General features: G+C 49.1%; 1 protein-coding gene across 1 annotated transcript; it reads right to left on the reverse strand.

Annotated features, from left to right (window-relative positions):
- Window positions 1–11,535: 11,535 nt before the first annotated feature.
- On the reverse strand, window positions 11,536–19,638 carry RIIAD1 (regulatory subunit of type II PKA R-subunit domain containing 1). Its single transcript, XM_084613581.1, has 4 exons — window positions 19,486–19,638; window positions 17,521–17,597; window positions 14,656–14,702; window positions 11,536–11,881 (listed from the first exon to the last, which is right to left on the reverse strand). The coding sequence occupies exons 1-4, from the start codon at window positions 19,567–19,569 to the stop codon at window positions 11,808–11,810; spliced, it is 282 nt and encodes a 93-aa protein (XP_084469707.1). The 5' UTR covers window positions 19,570–19,638; the 3' UTR covers window positions 11,536–11,807.
- Window positions 19,639–22,257: the final 2,619 nt, after the last annotated feature.

Below are 22,257 nucleotides of genomic sequence, written 5' to 3' on the forward strand. Positions count from 1 at the left end.
GTGTCCCAAGCAAGGCTCAGGCCCTGTGTCTCCCCCATGAAACACCTGACCCGAAGAGCCACTCACTGCAGAATGTGCTGCCCCTTCTGCAGCTAAGGGGGAACCCAGCATTGGGAAAGGCCCCTCTGACCTCCCAGTGCAGGCTGGGGCCTGTTGGGATTTGCCAAGTGCACCATCTTCTCTGCCAGCAGTCGCAGGGAGGTGAGGGCTGTGTCCTGCAGCTCAGGGTGCCCAGAGAGCTTGATCTGCAGAAAGACCAGCCACTAGCCCCTGTTCTCTGGCGGTGCCCCGGCAGCTGCTTTCAGCCTGGCGGACCAAGGTCATGCTAGTCTCATGCACCCACCCTTAAGCAGCACTGAGACCTATTGCTAGAGCGTGCCAGTAGGAGCATGCTGGGGTCCTTGTCCCACCTTTGCTACTTCAGCAACCCGCTTCCCCTCTGCGTTTCACTTCTGCCTGTAACACGGAATAACATTGAGTCCCTGCATCTCGCCGGCTTTGGGGGTCAGACTCTGCCGGCTGTGGGGTGAGGAGGCCCGCGCTCTGCCTGGGTTAGGCCCCTTGACTTCAATCCACCTCTCCCTTTGTAGCTATCTAGTACCTGGCACTATCATCTACAGCTTCTTCCCTAGCCACAGTCCAGCCCCTGTCAGGCAATTATAACCCACCCACTTCCATGATGCTTTGCAACACAGGCCAGCAGCCAATCAGACAAGCCAGGATCCTCCTTTAAATAGTTCCCTGCAAAGTGGAAAAGTGAAAGAAGAGATTTCCCTCTGCTGCTGCCCTAGCAGCCTGCTCACCCCAGCAGCCTGTTTTTAAAAGGACACGTAAAGGGATAACCTAGGGGTGGAGGCTGGAGGACAGGTAGGATCACCCTCTCTCCAGGTAAGAACACTCTAGTGCATCTTGCCTGAAGGATCCCAAAGCACTTAACAAACTGCTGTACAAACAGGATTGTTTGGCCAGTCATCAAAATGCAGCCACTTCTGGGGAGCACACCGCAGTTTCACAGCCCACAACGACACGGTCACGTTTTGAGGACTAGAAGTGAAATACCCCTGGCTTGTATTTTCAAAAGTGAGATGAGATTTGGGAGGCTTCTTTTTTGGGGCTGCTCACCTCGAGCCATCTCAAAGGGGTCTTGTTTTCTGAGGGCGGGCGCTTGGCCCTTTCTGAAAATCCAACTCCTTCAAGGTTTCTCAAGTTGGGCCCCTAAAATCACGAGGCCTTGGTGAAAATGTAGGCCACTATAGCCCAGGGACAGTGCAGGTGGAATGTCCTCACCCATGTTGGAATTTAGCCAGGACATTCTGGGGATCTACTGGATCAATTGTCGGTTATAGAGCCATTGAGGGAGGGGGACCAGCGATTTACTGTGGGAGAGGGCAAGGAAGTACTGCGGATTAGGGATCACCCCTGATGAGGAATCTACTGCTGACTGCCGAGCAAGCAAAGAAGGGGGGATTCATGGGAAGCTGCTCAGGATCTACTGCAAATAAGGATCCTTTGAAGGATCTACTGGCAATTGGGGAGGGGCTAATAATTAGGGAATCTGTTAATGAGAGATTAGGGATTCTCGTTGGGGAGAGAATTGAGGAGGACTTGGGGGTGTGGGTGCAGAAATCAGGGAGAGGTTAGCTGAAATGAGGATGCAATGAATGGTGTATAAATGGAGACATCCAGCCCTGGCATCCCTCTGTCCTACATGCCTTAGAGATACATTCCTAAACTACCATAGCAGGCGAGCGCTGGCTAACACCCGGCACTGATCCATGCCCCTTAGAGAGGTTTAAACCATGCAGGCAGCAGAAAATTCAGCCGCTTCCCCAGTTCTGCTTCTAGAGTCTTTTGTCTTTTTCTTGTAGTGACGCATGCAAAGCCAAATCCCCCATCCCAGCGAGTGTCATTCCCCACCATTCAGACTACATAGTACTTTGCCCACGCCGGCACCCAGGGCAAGCGATGGGAGGCCACGGCCCGCAGGCTTTGAAAACCAGGCCAGTAAACAAAGATCAAATGAAAAGATCAGAGCTTTGTTTAGGGGCTGAGTTAGGTGAGAGGCTGATGAATCCGGTACTGGCCCTTCGCAGTCCTTCTTACACAGTAGCCAATCCTGCTAGTAAATCCCGGCGTTGCGGCTTCGATCTCCAAGGATAATCCATCCAAGAGATCATTATTACTGAGCATCTCTATCGCGATGGTGACTGGAGGCCAGCCAAGCCAGGACTCTGTTATACTAGGCTCACTACAAGTGCATCTGAATCAGGGGAGGTGCATAGGTAGATGAGTCACGTTAACTTTCCCCTTCAGAATCCATCCTGAATGTTATTGAAACTCATGAGTTATATACGGTCCTGTGTCGGGAAGGAAATTGATTGGGCTGGATGCGATCAGCGTGTTGCATAAGATGAAATTACATTTTGTCGGCAATCTGCACGATATATGGGCTCTTTAAATTTTATACGGGGCCTGATAAATCGTTTGAAATATCCAGCCTCGGGGGATGTGGCTGGGATGCAACGTTTTTTATGAGTCGGCAACCGGGCTGGTGGCGTCGAGACGAAATGGAACCGAGTCACGTGCAAATGAAGAGTCATAATGCAAAACTAGCCAGGGATGGCAACGCTGAAGTCAAAGTGATTATGGAAATGCAAGAGCGGGATGTGTGTGAGTTGGGTCTCTATAGGCGGGTTTCTGTGTTGTGTCTCTGCATGTTTTTAAGTGTGTGTTGTGTCTGTGTGGGTGAATCCGTCGTCTGAGTGGGTGTCTGTCTCGTCCACTCACTGTTGTGTACGTGTGTGTCTGAGAGTGACTTGTTTGTGTGTGTCAAATCCTAGGCAAAGTTTCAGGGGGCGTTGAGAGCACAGACACAGTGTTGTCCCTGCTGCACAGTCACATTGTGTTACCTCAGCGACAGGGAGTGGTCCCTTCGTTGGCCTCTGAGATGAGTTTTGGTGGGTCTCAGCCTAGTTCCTCTAGCAAACAAGGTCCCCACCACAGCAATCTGCCTGACAATCCACTTCTCAGCAGAGGGGCCATGGGCTGCATGGCCCCAGAGCCTGGACTGCCTGCTCACCTGGATGATGTTAGTTGAGACTGACCTAAATTCTTGCCCTGCCCCTGCCCGGGCTGTGCCTGTACTGTGGCTAGTCGGGGACGCAGCTTTCTGGGCACTGTTCAGTGGCACTGAACTTGCTTGTTTGTGTTTAAGCCTCTCGGACAGCCTGGTGCCGGCTGCTTCTCCCCAGCCGGGTGCGGTTGCTCTGCCTTTGCAGACACGGCTCTGTCTATTGCGCTGAAAGGGAGGCAGCTGGGAGAGCTGTTTGGGGCCTGATCCTGCTCCCAGCCATGGGAGCTGCAGGGGTGGCACTTAGGGTGGGGGCAGTGTGCGGAGCCCCCTGGCTGCGCTTACACATAGGAGCCAGAGGGGGGACATGCTGCTGCTTCCAGGAGCCACTCAGAGTGGGGCAAGCCCTGGATCCCGCTCCCTGCCATGAGCTCAAGGGAAGAATTAAAACATCTGGAGGGCCGGATGCAGCCCTTGGGCCGTAGTTTGCCCACTTCCAGTCTAAACAGACAGGTGGTGAGAGGGGAAACAGGTACTGAGCACAGACCTGCCTTAGGTCATTCTATGTCCCAGTCCACTGCTCTCCCCACTAGGCCACTCTGCCTTCATCTTCATTCATTTTCTTTCTGTGATCCCCTTTAAACACTCTACGATGTTGTCTTTGTGGCTGGCCGGCATTTCTACCTTAGGCCCAGATCATGTGCCTGGGCTGAGCCCCACTGAGGCCAATGGGACCCTGTCCAGGATCGGGGTGGCGCAGAGCAGAGGGAACGCTGTGAAAAGGTGGGTCAATGGCAAAAGGCAGCCATGTTGGGAGGTCAGGGGCTGGGAAGCACCATAGATTTGCCAGTGGCTTTTTGATGCCATCCCATTCCTCCTAGTTCCACCCTCTTTAATCGCTCTCCCTGCTTGATGCCTATACCCTCAAATGCCATAGATGCTTCCCCCTCCCCGTCACTGCTCTTCCAAGCGAAACAGATTCAACCCTTCTTGGACACTGACCCCTCTAGCCCCCTGCTCGTTCCTAGGACCGCTCCCTGATGTTTGTCACTGATCACAGGAGGGAGAGCAGCTGCCCAGGTGTCTTCCAGAGCAGGATGCAGGTGTGAGTCCAAGCCAGCGTATATCATCCTGGGGACGGGATGGAGCAGAGCAGCCAACTGCTGCTCAGCCAAGGTCGTTTCTCAGCTCCCTGTTGTGTCTGAGGGATGTAAAAGTGGAAAACAGCTTGAAAATGGAAATCCAAAGGGGCTGCCGCATCCCCGCACAGCTGTGGCAGGGCATGAACTAGAGTCCCTGGACCTGCGTTTGCTGGATCGTTCCTTAACAAATGGCCCAATGGGGGGTGCGATCGAATCCCGGCTGCTGAGCAGCCTGAAGCAAAAAGGCTTTTCTTTTATCGGGCCGCGCAGCTGCCCGCATGCTTTCTGACGGCAATGGGAGCTGCTTTTAATGGGCAGGAGATGTCAGGGTTTGATCAATGTAATAGCAGAGAGTCTAGCCACAGAGTTTGCTTTGATTTCCACCCCCCCATACACACGCACCCCCATGCACACCCCCACTGGCCTTCTTTCAACTTCTCGAAGTGGCAATTTGCTGAATTTCGCAAGGAGCTGATGAGCTAACCATCAATCATTAGTAAATAGTCATTAATAATCAAATCTTGTCTCGCTCATTGCGCATTTCAACCACAGCTCTCAAAGCTTAGCTTGTAGGGTCAGTGGGGCGCGGACTGTGTATTCTGTGTTTGTATGGCCTGCTCCGTCACCGGGGTGTCTGGACGCTGCTGTAATACGCCTAATAGAGACCGCACAGCACCTAACGCCATGGGGTTCTGGTCAATGGCTGGGGTGCCTAGATGCTACCGTAATCCACCTAATGTACAGCACGCAGCAAAATGCGGTTCCGGTCCATACTAGGGCTGCTAAGCCCTACAATAATAATGAAGAGGTTTACAAAGGAGAGTCTGTGTTTTTGAGGCCTCCTCTTACTCATGATTATTATTTATTTCTATTGTGGGAGCGTGTAGAGGATCCAGCCACGTTCAGGGCCCCATCATGCAGGGTGCTGCACAGAGACAGAGTGAGAGACTGTCCCAGCCCTGAATACAGTGCTGTTAAACCCGCGAGGTGAAAGAATTCACAAATCCCCCTGCCCCCCAAAATCATGAGACTGCCTTAAAAATTATGGGGATTTCTCTCTCTCTCTCTCTCTTTTTTTTTTTTTTTTAAACTGGGGTTCTTCCAATTTGCCATCTGGATTTTGATCCTTGAGGGGCCAGGTTCTCAAGCTTCTTTCTGCAACCATGAATCACTGTCCAGGGAGTATTAGCCCTGAAATCCCCAGGAACCGTTATCTGACTGTTCAGTGAACAGCTTGGCTCCACAGGACTTTATATCCCCAGCCTGTGCACACAGCACCCTGGGTTTGTCTGCTGCTCTCTGTGTACGGGACATAGGCCAGGATTCCACCCTTAGACAACCCCCCTAATTCCTGCCAAGCAGGCCTCGTTTAATTACCTCCCTGTGGAGAGATGGGCCCAAGTCCAGAAACCCCCCATATTTGGGAGAGTCCCTTTCCCTGCCTGCCCTTCACTCCTACTCTTGCCCCTCCTCTGTCCCACCCCCTTTCTTCTACCCCTTTGCTGCCTTCCCCGAGGAACAAGCTTCCTTCTCGATTTCATTTGCACTCCGCTCCTCTTGGTGGAAGGTAGAAGCAGCTGGGGGGTGAGGCACAGGGACAGAGAGACGTTGCTGAAGTGACCAAACACCTGATTCCTACAGAGGGCCAGATTCTCTATTGCCCTGGAGCAATTACTTACCCATGTGCCCTTGGGTCAAGATGATCCAAAGTGAGTAGTGATTTGGGGGGGTGTCATGATTTTGGGGCCCCTTTATGAAATCTCTTGACTAGTCATTGGTAACATTCACAGGGTGAAAACGTGGTCCCCTTCTAGCCCTACATTTCTACAGTTCTATGAAGGCAGCAGAAGTTCTTAATCTCAGCTTTCTGCCTCCCTGAGCCTGGCGTAAAGAAGCGCATCTCGTCTCGCTGACAACCCTCGTCTCTTCCCGTCCACAGAATATGCAGCACGTCTCATCTCCAAAGCACTGGACCAAGTCCTGGAGCCCTGGGCCATGGTTGCTGGGGGACACCTTGCCGGGCTAGGAGCACTGGCAACGCTGGTCCTTCACCGGTATAGGTCATTCCACCCCACCCCCAAGTGAAGCAAGCTATGCTGGCAGATGGGCGATGCCACCTGCAGAGCTGTGCCCATGCTAGGGGGGCCTGACTCTTCATCTTTGAACGCCAGAGGTTGGCACTATTGGAAGAGCTGTTTCCCGTGTGTCCATTTCATCCCTCTAATGTCGCATCCTGGCGGGTAACGTTCTTTGTCTTGGGCGCTAACGCGGCTGTCTGAGCCAACCCACCTAGCCAAGAGCTCTGATGGGATCACTCCAGCCCAGGTTTCTCCCCCTCCCAACACCCCCCCAATCCCTCCCAGCTCGAAACGATTTTTCTTGTCATTGCAATGAGCAGGTTTCATTTTCTGGGGCCGGAACAATCAGCTGGCGTACTAAAAGAACAGGAAGCCCTGGCACGTAACAGAGCGAACACGCACAGCGCACGAGGAGGCTAATGGGAGCGGCTGACTTGAAGAGAAAAGCTGGAAGAGGTGCCAAAAAAGTCATTAAGTCCCTCTTCCACTGGGATTTTAGAGGAGGACAGCCTGAATATTCACGAGCATGCTCTTCCTTTGTGGGAGACGTTCCATCAATTATCACAAGGTTGGCATCCGGGTGGTGTCAAGGTTACTCCCAGCATAATGAGGGAGGTGGGTCCTGGCTGGCGAAGGGACAGCTTTGCTTGGAAACTCCATCGTAAAGGCTGCAGCAGGGTTTCTGTATATGGCCGGTTATTTTTCCCTTACGTGCTGCAAAAGCCTCATGGCTAGACCGATTGCCTTGAAACCTGGTGTGCTATATGGGGGGCAGGGCCAGTGTGAAAGGTGAAAATTTGGGGTCAGTTGGCCAAGGGTTTCCCAAGATACAGCTCCTCCCTCCCCAAGGGACCCATTTGAAAAAAATAACATGGACCTGATTCTGATCTTACACCAGTGCAAGGGCATAATCTGACAAGCACTTGACCAGGTGCTTAACTTGAAGGTTGTGGGTCATTCATAGAATCATAGAATATTGGGGTTGGAAGAGACCTCAGGAGGTCATCTAGTCCAACCCCCTGCTCAAAGTAGGACTAATCCCCAATTTTTGCTCCAGATCCCTAAATGGCCCCCTCAAGGATTGAACTCACAAGCCTGGGTTTAGCAGGCCAATGCTCAAACCACCGAGCTATTCCTCCCCCTCATTCCACTGACTTCAATGGGGCTACGTCTGTGCTTAAAGTTCAAGCGTGGCTTAAGTTCTTTGCTGGATCAGAGCCAGAGAGCTGGGCAGAATTGCGCCCTCCAGCAGGCGTAATGCTAATGAAATCACTGGTGTTACTCCACTGTGGAATCAACGGGAGATCAGAATCAGCCCCATGATCTATACATCACAGTTGTATGGTAACAGGGGCCATAAAAGTACCTAAAGGCTTGTCTACACATGGACTTACTCCAGAATAGCTAGTCTGGAATAACTATTGTGCTTTAAATTCACACCCTACCTTAATCCAAATTCAAGTGTAGACGTGTGAGAGAGAGAGAATGAAGGGTGGTGAATTTACAGAGAACAGGGGGGAGGGATAGCTCAGTGGTTTGAGCATTGGCCTGCTAAACCTAGGGTTGTGAGTTCAATCCTTGAGGGGGCCATTTAGGGATCTGGGGCAAAAATTGGGGATTGGTCCTGCTTTGAGCAGGGGGTTGGACTAGATGACCTCCTGAGGTCCTTTCCAACTCTGATATTATATATATATGACATAACTCTGTGGACATCTGTAACTCCCTAATTCCCAGACTTCAAGGAAAAGCTCTTCGCCCCAAGCACCAGGTCGCTTTGTTTCTGCTTGGCCAGCAGGGGGCTGGCACTGAGGCAAGACAGGCTTGTCCTCCCTGCCATGAGACCACTCAGAGGCGCTCTGACAGTGGGTGTTGCCTTGCCACCAGCAGGCTTTGCTCCTTTTTCAGAAAAACATTTGAAAGCGAATTTAAGCCTCTCTTGCCATCCCCGGCCAGAGGCTAGCAGCTGAGAAGCATCACTCTAGATGAGATAGAAGAAGAGCACTAGGCAACAGCGCAAAGGGTGTATGTACAGCTCCTAGCACAATGGGGACCTAGTCCATGGCCAGGGCTCCCCACTACAACAATACAGATAAATAACAGCTCTCTGCCACAAGGGGTAAGCTACTGTCTGTTGAGCAAATGCTTAAAGTCTCGGCAAATTAACCATCATTCCCTGAAACAAGTGATAGTCTCGGCCGCTGCTGGGAAATAACTAATAGTGTTTCACAGCAGGGGGAGCAGAGAGACATGAGGTGTCCTCAGGGTGCTGGTTTAGGGAGACAAGCCTGTGCCAGGAAGCAGCTCTGCGATGAAGAAGAAATGTCAGCTTGTCCTTCCTGGAAACCAGGATGATGTTGGAGCTAACGCACTTGTGGCTTGAAATAATAAGACTCCCTGGCTCTGAGCATCTGCAGATCCCCCACTGCTTTCCAAAGAAGGGCAGTGTCGTTATCCTCATTTTACAGATGGGGAAACTGAGGCATGGGGAGGGGAAGTGACTTGCCCAAGGTCACCCTGAGGCCAGTGGAATAGAACCCAGGCCTCCTGTGGGCCAGTGCTCTACTCCCTATGCTATCTCCTAGAAGCAAAAGGAGTCTTGTAAAAGCCCTTAGACTTATCCCCAGGACATTTAACAGGAGGCTGGCTCTGCTGAAAGGGAGAAAACCAATCACACCCTGTGCTGGCTCCCTGCACTGGGGTAAATCTCACCCACCCTGGGCCACTGCAGCTAAGGAGTTAAACGCCTCCTGCCGAGCTCCAGCAGAGGTCAGCAGAGATTCACGCGGCTAGTTGATTTGTTACCCTTCCCCATTCCCATGCTTTGCCTTCACCCTTCAGCCCCGCGGCTGGGGCATATTTCATACTGGAGGAAGGAAGTGCTGGGCTGGGACAGAGATGATCATAGAACAGGAAGGGACCTCGAGAGATCATCTAGTCCAGTCCCCTGTACTCAAGGCAGGACTAAGCATTACCTAGACCATCCCTGACAGGCGTTTGTCCAACCTGCTCTTAAAAGTCTCCAATGATGGAGATTGCACAACCTCCCTAGGCAATTTATTCCAGTGCTTCGCCACCCTGACAGTTAGGAAGTTTTTCCTAATGTCCAACCTAAACCTCCCTTGCTGCAATTTAAGCCCATTGCTGCTTGTCCTAACCTCAGAGGTGAAGAAGAACAATTTTTCTCTCTCCTCCTTGTAACAACCTTTTACATACTTGAAAACTGTTCTCATGTCCCCTCTCAGTCATCTCTTCTCCACACTAAACAAACCCAGTTTTTTCAATCTTCCCTCATAGGCCATGTTTTCTAGACCTTTCATCATTTTTGTTGCTCTTCTCTAGACTTGCTCCAATTTGTTCACATCCTTCCTGAAATGTGGTACCCAGAACTGGACACAATACTCCAGTTGAGGCCCAATCAGCGTGGAGTAGAGGGGAAGAATTACTTCTTGTGTCTTGCTAACAACAGTCCTGCTAATACATCCCATTTTGCTTTTTTCCAATAGTGTTACACTGTTGACTCATATTTAGCTTGCGATCCACTATGGCCCCCAGATCCCTTTCCGCAGTACTCCTTCCGAGGCAATCATTTCCCATTTTGTATGTGTACAACTTATTGTTCCTTCCTAAATGGAGTACTTTGCATTTGTCCTTATTGAATTTCATCCTATTTACTTCAGACCATTTCTCCAGATCATTTTGAATTTTAATCTTATCCTCCAAAGCACTTGCAAGCCCTCCCAGTTTGGTATTGTCCACAAAGTTTATAAGTGTACTCTCTATGCCATTATCTAAATCATTGATGAAGATATTGAACAGAACCAGACCCAGAACTGATCCCTGCGGGACCCCACTCATTATGCCCTTCCAGCCAGACTGTGAACCATTGATAATTACTCTCTGGGAATGGTTTTCCCACCCATTTTGCACCCCGCTTATAGTAGCTCCATCTAAGTTGCATTTCCCTAATTTGTGTATGAGGTCATGTGAGACAGTATCAAAAACTTTACTAAAGTCAAGGTATACCACGTCTACCGCTTTCCCCCTATCCACAAGGCTTGTTACCCTGTCAAAGAAAGCTATCAGGTTGGTTTGACACCATTTGTTCTTGACAAATCCATGCTGACTGTTACTTATCACCTTATTATCTTCTAGATGTTTGCAAATTGATTGATCTGGGTTCAGTTCCCAGTTCCTCCCCTCCTTGTGTTTCATGGACTGCAGGCTGGGTGATAACATGAAGGGTCTCCATGCTTGCAAGACTAACTCACTGTTTATTGCTAGAACTATTTACAGAGCTGTTGTAACTGCAGCCAGCATTCCAGCCATGAGCACACAGACTGACTTCCTGGTGCTTCCTCCACACTCTCTCCTCCTGCAACCTGTGCTCCCCCCTCCAAGTTCCTGGCAGGTTGCTACCCTGTGTGTCCTTATGCCTGTCACTTTTTCTCCCTGGGCCTCCGTCCCACCATCCGCAGAATGGTGATGATGATGATCCTTTCGCTCAGCCTTAGCTGGTCAGAACATGAGCTCTTTGCAGGACGAGTGATTCTTTGTTTTGGGTTTGTGCAGGGCTGAGCACAATGGGGTCCTACCTGCTGTGGTAATAGGGGCTGTGCCTTGAATGACTGAGCTTCCCTGACAGAAAGACTGGAGAATATAAGATAAATAATGTGAAGCTCTTTGCCCACCTTATGCATGGACGCAGAGTAACCGAGATCAGGGCCCTGGTGGGCCAGGTGCTGCACTGAGGCAGAGTAAAAGATAGTTGCTTCTCTGATGATCTTACAGTCTAAATAGACAAAAGGTGAGAGAGAAAACAGAAGCACAGTGAAAGGAAGGGACTTACCCAAGCAGTGGCAGAGCCAGAGCCAGGATTAGAACTCAGATCTCCTGACTCCCAGTGTCCTACCCTCTCAACATTGCCTCTTGTGCTCAGCTGCTCCCTGAGAGAGCCTCAGACCTCACAGGATCAAGCCTGAAGGAATGTACTTGTCCACATACACTTGCAAAGACAGAAAAAGGGTGGCGGTCAAAGGGCAGGTGTGAGAGTGACGGATGGAGACACTTGTGAGAAGCTAGCTGGTACCTCATTCCCTTCACTACGACCACGGCAACTAGGAAAAAAAATCTGTCCAATAAACAGCAACCCTCCTGGCATGAGATCTGCCTCCTGTCTTTGTACATTTTCTTTGCCACGCAGAGAAGCCAGAGTAGGGAAAGGAAATCGTCCGTGAATAGAACAGGGTTGACCAGCAGATCTATTTTAATGATGCTACCAGAACATACAGCTGTAAAGCGTGAAACATCACCAGCAACACATGGGTGCAATCTCTCTCTTTGCCTCCAGAGGACACTACACAACTGAGAATTATTAGCCATATTGCAAAGCCTTCAAAATAAAAATAAACACATTCCAGAGAATCTGGAGGATAAATCTAAGAATCATCCCCCCCCGCAAAAAAAAATCTCCTAAATTTCTATCCTGCTTCAGCAAGGAAAGAATGGGACGGGTCTCTCTCAATTCAACTGGTTTGCTTTTTCCGCTAGTATTTTCTGTGTCTTCATTGGAAGCTCTGGATCCGTAAAATGTTCTGAAATGACAGAGAAAGGTGAAAAGAAATATTGGTCTAAGGCATCTTTTGTTTCATTCGGTGCCTACGTGCAATGGGGACAGATAGACCCGATAGGTGGCTGGAGAGATGATAGACAGCTGGGGATGGATGGTGATAGACCCATAACGCACATCTCCATCTCATTCCATACATGTCCATTCTCGATAGATGGGTCTATATGGTAAATTTGCTGCCCAAAATATTATTAACACAATTTCAGGTTGACCTCCAATGCCTTGTACCCTCCCAGAACATCAAACGCACCTAGAGTTGAACCTCCGAAAGCCAGGAAATACAGAGTTAAGGGCCCAGATTCACAAAGGTAATTTAGGTGCCTAACAGTTACACCCATTGGAATCAATCAGTGAATCTGTCCCCGTAACACAACAAAGGCAGTTGTGGTGTATGCAGACGAATGACAGAACACAGAGCTGTGCGACACACCACGTTAAATACATCGTCACATGTACATCGTCACGTTATCAGCCCAAGCTCTTCTCCAGCAGTTTTCAGACGTGGATCTCAAAGTGCTTTACAAAGGAGGGCCGTATCATTATCCCCATCTGTAAAATGGGGAAACTGAGGTCCAGAGAGAGGAAGTGACTTGCCCAAGGTCACCCAGCTGGCCAGTGGTAGATGGGAATAGAACACAGGTCTGGTGAGCTCCAGTCCAGTGCCCTAGCCACTAGGCCACAGTGCCTAAATGCAAGTGTCAGTGTAAATGGCACGTTTGTTTACTCATTGCTCATGACCATTTATTATAGGGCAGCCCTGGCTGAGTCATACTGACAGTTCATCTCCAGGGGCTCTTGCCAGATTTGGGGGGACAGAGTTAAGGTTGTGGAGTGAGATTGGTGGGCACCTTGCCACCAATCTTCCTCTTAGAGTCTAAACCTTCCTTTAGAGACTCTAGCCAGCCCAAGATCCAGTTTCTAACCAGCCTCTTTGTTAGCAGCTTGAGGGAAACCTCAACGGGGGTGCCAGTGTATGCCAGACCCTGGCATCTAGATCCCCATCCTAGCGCAACAGAGGCAGACCTTTTGGAGAACAGTAAATCATTTGAGCCCATGAATGGGCTCATTCTAAACATCTGCAATGGCCACAGGCTGCACCTTCGGCAGCGAAGGACAACTAGAAACCCATGCAGTAGAAATAACAAGGCTGTAGTGGGGTGGCCACTGAATGAGCGCCCCCTGCAGGTCAGAGGTCACTCTGCAGTGCCCTGCTACCAGTTTCTCCCCTCTTCAGCGCACCTTAATAACTCACAGTCCACAGGTAACGAAAACACATTCCTCTCACGGGGATCTGTTTATTGACCCCTTACATACCAGCCCTTCAGGCCCCAACCCCAGTTCAGTCCTTCTCTCCCTGTAGGTAGGGAGTCCCCAGCAATAGGTCCTCGGCTGTTCTCCCAGTCAGAGTCTCTCCCAGGAGCCTTCTGGTCACTGCAGCCCCTCACTATCCAGCTCCCTCCGTCTCAGGGTCTTTGCAGGAGCGTTTCCACATGCTCTGCGGTGTCTCAGCCCTTGCCTGGGCTTCTCCTCTTCACTGCTGCCCTTTACAGGGTAATCCCCCTGCTCTCTCCCAGGAGCGGCTCATTCCGTAATCAGTCGCCTCGCCCCAGCCCTCCAGTGGCAAGCCGCCCCGTAGAAAGGCAAGCCACGAAAAGCCAAAGAGCCAGTTGCAGCTATCAGTGCCTGCAGCATGTCGATTCAGAGAAATTCCACTGACTGCAGTACGGGGCTCAGAAGCAGCGAATGTGCACCCATACGCCAGGGCAGCACTGCTCTGAAGCGACTGTCTGGTTCTCCAAAATCTCACCTTTCATTAAAAAACCAAACCAAACCTTACGCCTTGAGCTGCTATGGTGCAAAGAAGTTAACGGAACCACTGCAGTGGGGTCTTCCTGAGTCTGCAGACATGGTCCCAGAATACTGGGCGTTCCAGTACTTCTGGAAATGGCACTGGCCTGCCCCCCGCTGGCGTGTTCCTGCCCCCTCAGCCTGATCTCGCACAGTGCGTTTGCGTTCACGCCAGAGGGGGTGGAGCAGTGCGCTCTTAAAAATGGTGTCCCCTGGCCAATACCGCACAGAATCACTTCTGGTTTGGTCCCAGTGCTGTATGGGGGACAAGCCACCACAAAAGAGTACTGTCTGGTTCAAACCTGGAGAGGTGGCCTCCCTAGCCGAGAGCCTGGGACAGTCGCTCAGAGCGATGTGAACTGTGTCATTCGGATCCGCAACAGGTTAAGCCAGGTTCGCAGCCATGCTGACATCATGGTCAATATTGTGAATGATTTCACTCCTCTCACATAAGAGCAGAGATGGAGTAGGGCGCAGACTTACTTTGCCCAACTTATTCTTCCACGTGGGTGGCATTTGGGAGATGCCACCCTTTATATTTTCCCTGCCAGTCAAGAAGGAACAGAGTCTGTGGGATCCCCAGGAGCACCAAGCAGCAAAATGATTGTATTTTGAATACACGTACTACCTACCGTGAGCCGTGTCTCGCTTTGGCAACTCACAGAGGTGGAGCTTATTTTGTGGGTGGGGCTTAGAATAGTCCCACCCTCCTTTTTCCCCCCTTCCAATTCAACCCTTGCTTCAGTGGGGTTGCTCTGGATTTACACTGGGGTAAGCTAGATAGAATCTGGCTCACTTTCTCTAAACCGTTGCCTCAATACTTCTGAAGATCATAATAATACTAACAAGTCTTGCTTTTCTTGTCTAACAGGATTAAAATAATGGTTTTACCTGCTGCAAACTCAGGGATATTCTCTGGTCTTCTCAGCATAACTTCTCTGGGGAAAAACGGGGAGAAATAGACTTTAAACCAAGTTTTACTGATTGGTCTTGTGGTGGCTTATTATGTTAGCCCTGTCTGAACACACAGAAGACGAATTGGTAAATTACACTTTTATATTGGGAATCAATAAGCCAATTAGTTACTGAGGAAAAACATTTAATTTATGTTTGCCTTCAATTTTAGGGAATTTTATATTTATAAAACCCCACAACAATTTAGACTGGCACAAAGCTAAGGAATATTTATCACAATTAAATCTTCCTCACTGAATTACACAGCCCTGCATTGGGAATCGATAAGATAATTACTAACAAATGGGGGAGAAAACATACATTTCACCTGAAATAAAACCACAAAAATTTCATCATGGTTAAATACTATCCCGGGATAATGTCCCAAGCATTTTGTAACCTGAAATCCTATTGAAAGCAATTAGATATTGGCGTGATAGACTGGGGGATCTGCATTCACCTACGCTCCTGCCGTTCAGCTGGGTACCTCTACAGGGAAAGGCCCAGTTCTGGCCTCATGCCGGAGTAATTCTGTTGGCTTTGATGGAGTTACTCCTGATTTACAGCAGGGTACATGCGAAGACAACCGGTCACACAGTATCCATAATACACGAGGGTAAATCAACATAGCTGCAGTGAAGTCAGGAGCTATGCCAGCTTAAACCAGTTGAGGATCTGGCCCATGATTGGAGAACTTCTCCGCTCCTCACTTAGGAATACCCATCCCCATGCCATTTGGTTCTTGGGGTGTCCACACTCCTGTATGCTACTTGGGATTTCCCTGCTAAGACCAGGGAGCTACAAGAATCTTGAATCACACATGCACGAAGCAGCAAGAGGGAAGTATTTAGGAGCACTGGGTACAAGTGAGGAACAGGATGCAATTAAGAAAAGAGGGGCAAAAACCCTTCAGGTGAAGTGTATTAAGCTATGGCATAGTCTGCCAAGGCCATGGTATTAGAAGCCCCATCACTTGGGATATTTGAAATTAAACTGGAGAAGATACATCCTGAAAAGAAAATGTCCTAGAGAAAATAATCAAGCACCAACAGGGAGTAGATGGGCCCTAACAGGATTTTTCCATCTCTAACGTCTGGGTAGAAGCTTTCAGACCCAATTTTCAGGGCAGCTGAGCACCCTCAACTGCAGCTGAAATCAATGTGAGCCGCAAGTGCTCAGTGCCTTTGCAAGCTATCTCCCTAATGACCCTCCTTCCCTTTAGTCCAGGTGAGACCAGGGGGTTCTACCCTAATCTACGCTCACGCCCCTGCCAAGAGGTAGCAGATAGTGGGGTCCTGCAGTGCTGCTTTTCCAGAGGAGGAGAAATCAGTGACACAGAGTGTGTGTGTAGTCTTAGTGCAATTTGTTTTATTTACACTTTATACACCAGGCCTGGAACAGAGAAGGTCACCAAGAGCTTGCAGGCAATGCCGCCTGTCAGGAAATTTCAACCACGGTACCAAGGCCTGGTTCCCTGGGATTAAGGCAGAAAGCAAATACCCCAGCTGCTTGCAAGAGCTCCACCAAAGAGCATTGAACATTATAAAACTAACAACGCAGCTTTTCTTCAGAGACTGAACATTGCTCACCAGCACAGACAAAGAACTTGTAAGACTAGGTGTAGCGGCACCATCTGGTGGCCCCCATCCTCACAATGTCATTCTCAACCCTCCTTTTCCTTCTCCCATGCAGTGATATTTCCTCTTACAAACTGTCCTCCACATATACGCACTAAGGCCTAGCTTCTGGTTAATCAGTTTCCTCCTCCCCCAGACGGCACTCTACACCTCTTGTATGCCAGTAGAACCCCTGGAAATACCTCCAATATCCGAGAAGGGGGCCTGCGCTAGCTCTTGCCAATTCCTGCTGGGAATGGATAAGTTTAAAGCTGTTAACAGCTTCCACATATGGTTCTGATTCTCCCTGATAAAATCCTGCTGGGTCAGCTGCATGGAATAGGGGTCAGAATAGGTGCCTAGGGGTTACAGTGCACTTGCTAACTGCAAGCTGTTCCCTGCTGGGAAGTGGGGGGAGATATTCACTGGATCATCTCATCTCTGGCTAATTGGTCACGTCAGGGTCTGGCACTCAGTGAGCTGGTCCTTTAAAGGGAGCTCAAGCCCAGCTTACACCTCTGCTTCACTCCCTCCCAGACCATGGGACTTGTAGTCTACGGAGCATGTGACTGAGAGTGAGCAAGGCCTGCTGGGAAGGTGGAAATAGCATGTAAAGGGAGAAAGCGCTGAAAAGAGTTATGGGCTAGAGGGGGGAGCCTGCTAGGGCTGGGTCTGGTCTGGTCGGCCACGCCACGCGGTCAGCAGGGCAATCCTGAGTTGAGGGCAGACTGTTTGAGCAGTCTTTGGGCTAAATCCTGGAGCGTGGGCCCCTTGGGGGTGTAGAAAGCTGAGGGTGCTATGCCCAGGGATGGGAGAGGATGACCATATGGACTGTGTTCCTCCTCTGAGCAAGAGGGAGCTACAGCACTGGGAGGAGAAAGACTCATCCAGGGCAAAGGAACTGTGAAAACTTCTGTGACCAAAGTGGAGGCCTGAGCCCAGGGAGGGCAAAAGGAACTGAAAGCCTGTGAGCAGGGGAGAGGGCTGCTTTCTGTCTCTCCTGGAAGGAGAGGACTTTTGCCTTGGCCAGAGGACTCAATCAGACTGGGGAAGACCATCTCCTGAGGAGGGGAAACTGAGGCACAGTGAGGCAACTGAACCAATAGCTGCATGTCTGGTGTTGGAGGTAAATTTTCAAGACTCCAATTCGTACCAAGTGTCTGTGGTGTTGGGAAGATGAAATTACCTCAGAAATCCTGATAGCAGCAGCTCAACTTCTTTGTGAGACCTCAGGTACTTTTCATTGGCAATGCGAGTGTTAATCTGGGAGCAGAAGCACAACAGCAAAGGTATGTTTAAGGGCTGCAGCACTGAACTGGCAGTAACCCTGTTTCGTTAGTCCAACAGTGCTTTGCTGAATCAGCAGTGGTACATAGCATTTACGTAGCCCTCTGCCTCTCCAAAGTGCTATGCAGATGCTAGGCAATCCTCACAATTCCCACCGTGAGGGATGATCCTGTACATCAATATTATGTATGCCCATTACATTGATGGAGAAACTGAGGCACAGAAAGGTTCCCCTCTTCCACTAGACATGAGTGGTAGAGCCAGGAATAGAAGCCAGGAATCCTGATAGACATTCTGAGGGTGATCGAGAGGTCCAGAAAGGGGGAGTTCGAGCAGCTCAGGAGCAGAACTGGGCATAAAACCCAGCTTTCCTGATTTTGCAGTCTATGCTCTAATAAACGTATTAGATTTTATTCACTGACATCCTTCTAGATCTAAGGTTTAATCTAAATCAGGCCCTGGGGAAGCTGAATGAGTAATTATCACCTTGATGAGAATATTCTCCGTAAATTGGAGGAATGACTGAAACTGATCAAACGTCTTTTGAAATCCTAAATACGTTGATTGTGGAGATGGCAAAACGGAGAAACTACAGTTTATGTGCCAAGGAGAAATGTTCACTGACTGGGTAGGGTCAAAGCACTTCAACAGGATTTTCTGGTTGTTTATCAGTAAATTGGATTGCCAGCCCTCTGGCTCATAGCTTTAAATCCAGGAATCTGTGATCTATCCTTGAGACCATTCCAGCTCAACGTAACTAGAGCTGTACAGATAATAGGGGTTTTCACTTGGCTGGCAACTCCAAAAAAATGAGAAAACGTTTATTTTGGGTCAAACTGAAAATGAGCTTTTTTTCAAAACTTTTAGCATTTCAAAGAGAAAAATATTTTGAGTACAATGAAATGTTTCTTTCAAGTCTAAATGAAACATTTTGATTTTATTTTTTGAGCATTCTAAAACACTTTTGATTATTAAGAGAATTAAAGGAAACTTGGGGGGGGGGCTTGTTTTGAACTAAAAAATAATAATCAAACCATTTTGATTATTTTTGGACACTTTTTAAGGTTTTTTTTGTGTTTTGACTAAAACAATTCAGCAAACCCGACAGCAATTCACAACACATTTCAGTGTTGCTGAATCTGCATTTTTTTGGCCAAAAAAAAGTTTCTTGGGAAACCTAGATGCTGGGACTGGACATCAAGGGCTGGGTCGCTCGATAATTACCCTGTTCGCTTTATTCCCTTTGAAGCATCTTGCACTGGCCATGTACAACTGGTTGGACCCAGTCTGGCCGATTTTATTTAGAGCAGGGTGAAAAGTGTCACTTTTGGGTGACAATTCCAGGAGTGAAACCAGGACTCGATCAGACTCTGTGTCTCGCTCCCCCTGCCTTGCCCAGGACCCCAATGTCTTGCCAATAGCCCGAATACGATCAAGACAGCCCCTAAAACAGCTTAAACAAAATGGTCAGGTAAAAAATCCAGTCTTCCCCCGGGAGTGACCGGGACCATCAGCACTGCCCCACCCTGCCCTCTTAGTGGGGGGGACACACATAGGGGTGTCGAACTAACCCTTAACATCCCCAGTTAAGGGGTCCTGGGGCTGCCTCGGGCCTGCACCTTACGTTTTTGGGAGGGAAGAAGAGGAGGGGGAGGAATGGCTCCCAGACTGAAAAAGGTTTTTGGGTGGGGAGCAGCCCTCCTTTTGCGGGAGGGGGGAACCTTCCTCCACCCATTCCTGTTTTAGGGTGGGATTGCCCCATTATCTGGGGGGAGGTGTTTCTCTTGGACCCAGCCCCCCCCCTCCACACATGCACTTTAAGGGGGTGCCGCAGTTCCCCACCCTCACCCCCCCACACACACACCTTGAACTCCATGAGCTGTGCCTGCTGCTCTGGGCTCAGGGCCCCCAGATCCAGCCCCTCCAAGCCGGAAGCCACATCAGCCATTTTGTTAGCTCAGGCAAGCGGCTGGGGTTGCTATGGGGACAGCTTCAGGCTCCAGCAGGCCCAGCCTTGTTCTGAATCCCGATCCTCCCCCCCCACCCCGGCCCCGAGGCCTGGGGTGGGGCTGCAGGCTAGGGCCCCCCCTTCCCCAGCAGCAGGGGAGGAATTCGCTGGCCTCACCTCAGAACTGCGGGCAAACCCCCGCTCCCCAAAATCCTGCCCAGATAGAGGGGAGAACCCCCCAACCCAGCACGGATGCCACCCACCCCAATGATCATGGGACTGAAACTGGCACTTGGCCCGTGAAATTAGCCCACCTGTCCATGCGCCGTCTCTGGCCAGTTACGCCCTCAGGTTCTCATGCGCTAGCCCCCGGCTGCAATGTTTGGGCTGCAAACCATTGTGGGGATATCGCTGTGGCCAACGGTCATGATATTTAGTGTGGGTCTTGTTGTGTTTTTAAAACCTCAGCTCTTGGAGTCATGGGAATGCCCAAGAGTCTCCCCTTCCGCTTAAAGAAAAAGTACATTTTTCGCCCACAAGGTTGCAGAGAAAAAGTAAAAAAAACAAACACACCAAAAAACGTAACCCAAAGGCCCTCTAAAGTCTCAGAAACCAGGACTCAAATAAACAGACTCTAGAACTCATTCATTTCTTTAAAATCTCATGAATTTTAAGACAATCTCATTGGTTCTTTTTTTTTTTTTTTTTTAGGAGCGTTCATGGGTTTTTTTTGGATTAATCAGGCCACTAGCACCGAGATCTATTTTTTTTTTTTTTCAAATAACAATTTCCATCAGAACTTAAAAACAAATCATTCTAACCATGGAAATTTTTTGGTTGGCTCTGAGATTGGCTTGAATTACAAAACCCGAATTTAGCGCTGACTCGGACCTTTCCAGTAGGAACAACCCCAGGCACCCAATAATCGTGAGATTTAAAAAATAAAATTTGGGGGAGGGCACTTTTATTTTTCTTTCTGATTTATATTTTTCAGTGTAGAGGTCATGTTTTCAAGCTTTTCTCAGCAAGCAGGAGAGCTATGAATTAGTTGTTTTAATGAAATAAGGCTGCCTTTTTAAACGCTGTGTGTCTGGTTTCTCGAAGCGCAGATGGTAGGCGGAGTGAAAACTAAGCCTAAATCAGAGATGGCTAAGCCAAGCTTATCTCCAGGTGAAGGATTTTGTCTAATTTGGCTCTGCTCTATCTCATTATTCCTTGTGAAAGGAATGGGTGGGGAAAGCATTGGTCTCCCACGTGATCTAAATAAGCAGACACAGAACAGACTGCGTGTAACTTCTTAATCTTCTAGATGTTAATTTAAACACACAGACATTGAAAAATATTAGGGGCCAGTTCTGACGTACTCTCCAGCTCTCCTCTGGTGGCATATAGGAGTCATAAATAAATTGCAAAGGATCAGGGAAGAGCTGGATACGCAGCCGTATACTGTCCCCAAATCTCAGCGTAGAGGATGTGGGGGGCATCGGGCGTGGGTAGGGATTGGGAGGAGAAAGGAGTTTAGCATTGCCAGCTCTCATGATTTTACTGCAAGTCTGGCGATATTTGGTGAAAAAGATAAACTCTTAGGGCCATGTGATTAAATGAGAATCTCTGCTCCCTTCTCCCCCCAAAGTAGGGTGGGTGCAGAGACAAGCTTGCAAACATGACCCCAAAGGCTCAGAATGCGAAGGAAAAGAGCCTAAATATATTATTTAAGACCTCGTGATTTTTTTTTTAAGCCAATCTCGTGGTTTTTAGGGCCCAGACTTGTGATTTTTTTGGACATGTGGGGCTGGCAGTATGGTAGCTGTAGCCCTTGGTGTGCCTATGGAGAGGCTAGGCAGCTCTGAAGAGGCCTTTGTAAATCTAGAGCAGCCCCGAGAACACTCCAGTTTACAGTGATGGTGGCTTGGCATACACTCGGCACTAAGGTGGTATAAAGCCGTGCTTGTCTGTTTTCCCCCGGGCTGCATCTCCAGCACAGAACATCCCTGAAGCTTTAAAGCAAACCAGGTTGGATTCCTTTAAAGACTGGCTATAACCAGCAAAACAGTTCTGCAAGAAACCACATTGTGAGTGTCCTGCTTTAATCATCCGGGTAAATTCCACATAGATTTTTGCCTTCTTAACATGCAGAGACCCAGACAGTCCCTCCATAGGCTCCAGAAAACCTTTGGGGTCCTTTTGCCTCTTGCATCACAGGCATTGATGAAGATCCTGCAGTTAGGATGTAGAATTGACAATTTTGATGAGCTGTAAAGCTGGGAGACTTAACCTGAAGAGCCATATGGTGCTATTACAAACAAAAGGAAGGTACCATTCTTACTTAGTACTTCTAAATATAATAATAGCTTTTGGAACATCTAGCTTATACTTCAGAATCTTAAAGCACTTTGCAAACATTAATTAACCCTTAGTCTACAGATGGGGAAACTGAGGCAGAGAGAGCTTGTGCACACGCATCTATTTTTATCTATCTGCTGTCTCTTGTCTTACACAAAGACAAGTGGGGCAAAGGCCACCTTCTCAGTGGTGTGTACAGTGCCTGGAACAATGGGGTGCTGATCCCTGATTAGGGCCTCTAGTGTTACTGTAATACAAAGAGCAACAATTAAGTGACTTGCCCAAGGTCATGCAGTGGCAGAGTCAGGAAACAAGCCCAGGAGTCCCGAATCCCAGTCCTCTGCT

The sequence above is a fragment of the Lepidochelys olivacea genome (genome assembly GCF_965140295.1).
Source record: "Lepidochelys olivacea isolate rLepOli2 genome assembly, chromosome: 24".
Classification (NCBI taxonomy): domain Eukaryota; kingdom Metazoa; phylum Chordata; order Testudines; family Cheloniidae; genus Lepidochelys; species Lepidochelys olivacea.

Coding starts and splice junctions, on each gene's coding strand:
- RIIAD1 (XM_084613581.1), bottom strand. CDS start 19,569: ATGGCTGATGTGGCTTCCGGCTTGGAGGGGCTGGATCTGGGGGCCCTG. Junction 14,703..17,520: donor CTGCTATCAGGATTTCTGAG/GTAATTTCATCT, acceptor GTTTTTCCCCAG/AGAAGTTATGCTGAGAAGAC. Junction 11,882..14,655: donor TATCCCTGAGTTTGCAGCAG/GTAAAACCATTA, acceptor CTGTCATTTCAG/AACATTTTACGGATCCAGAG.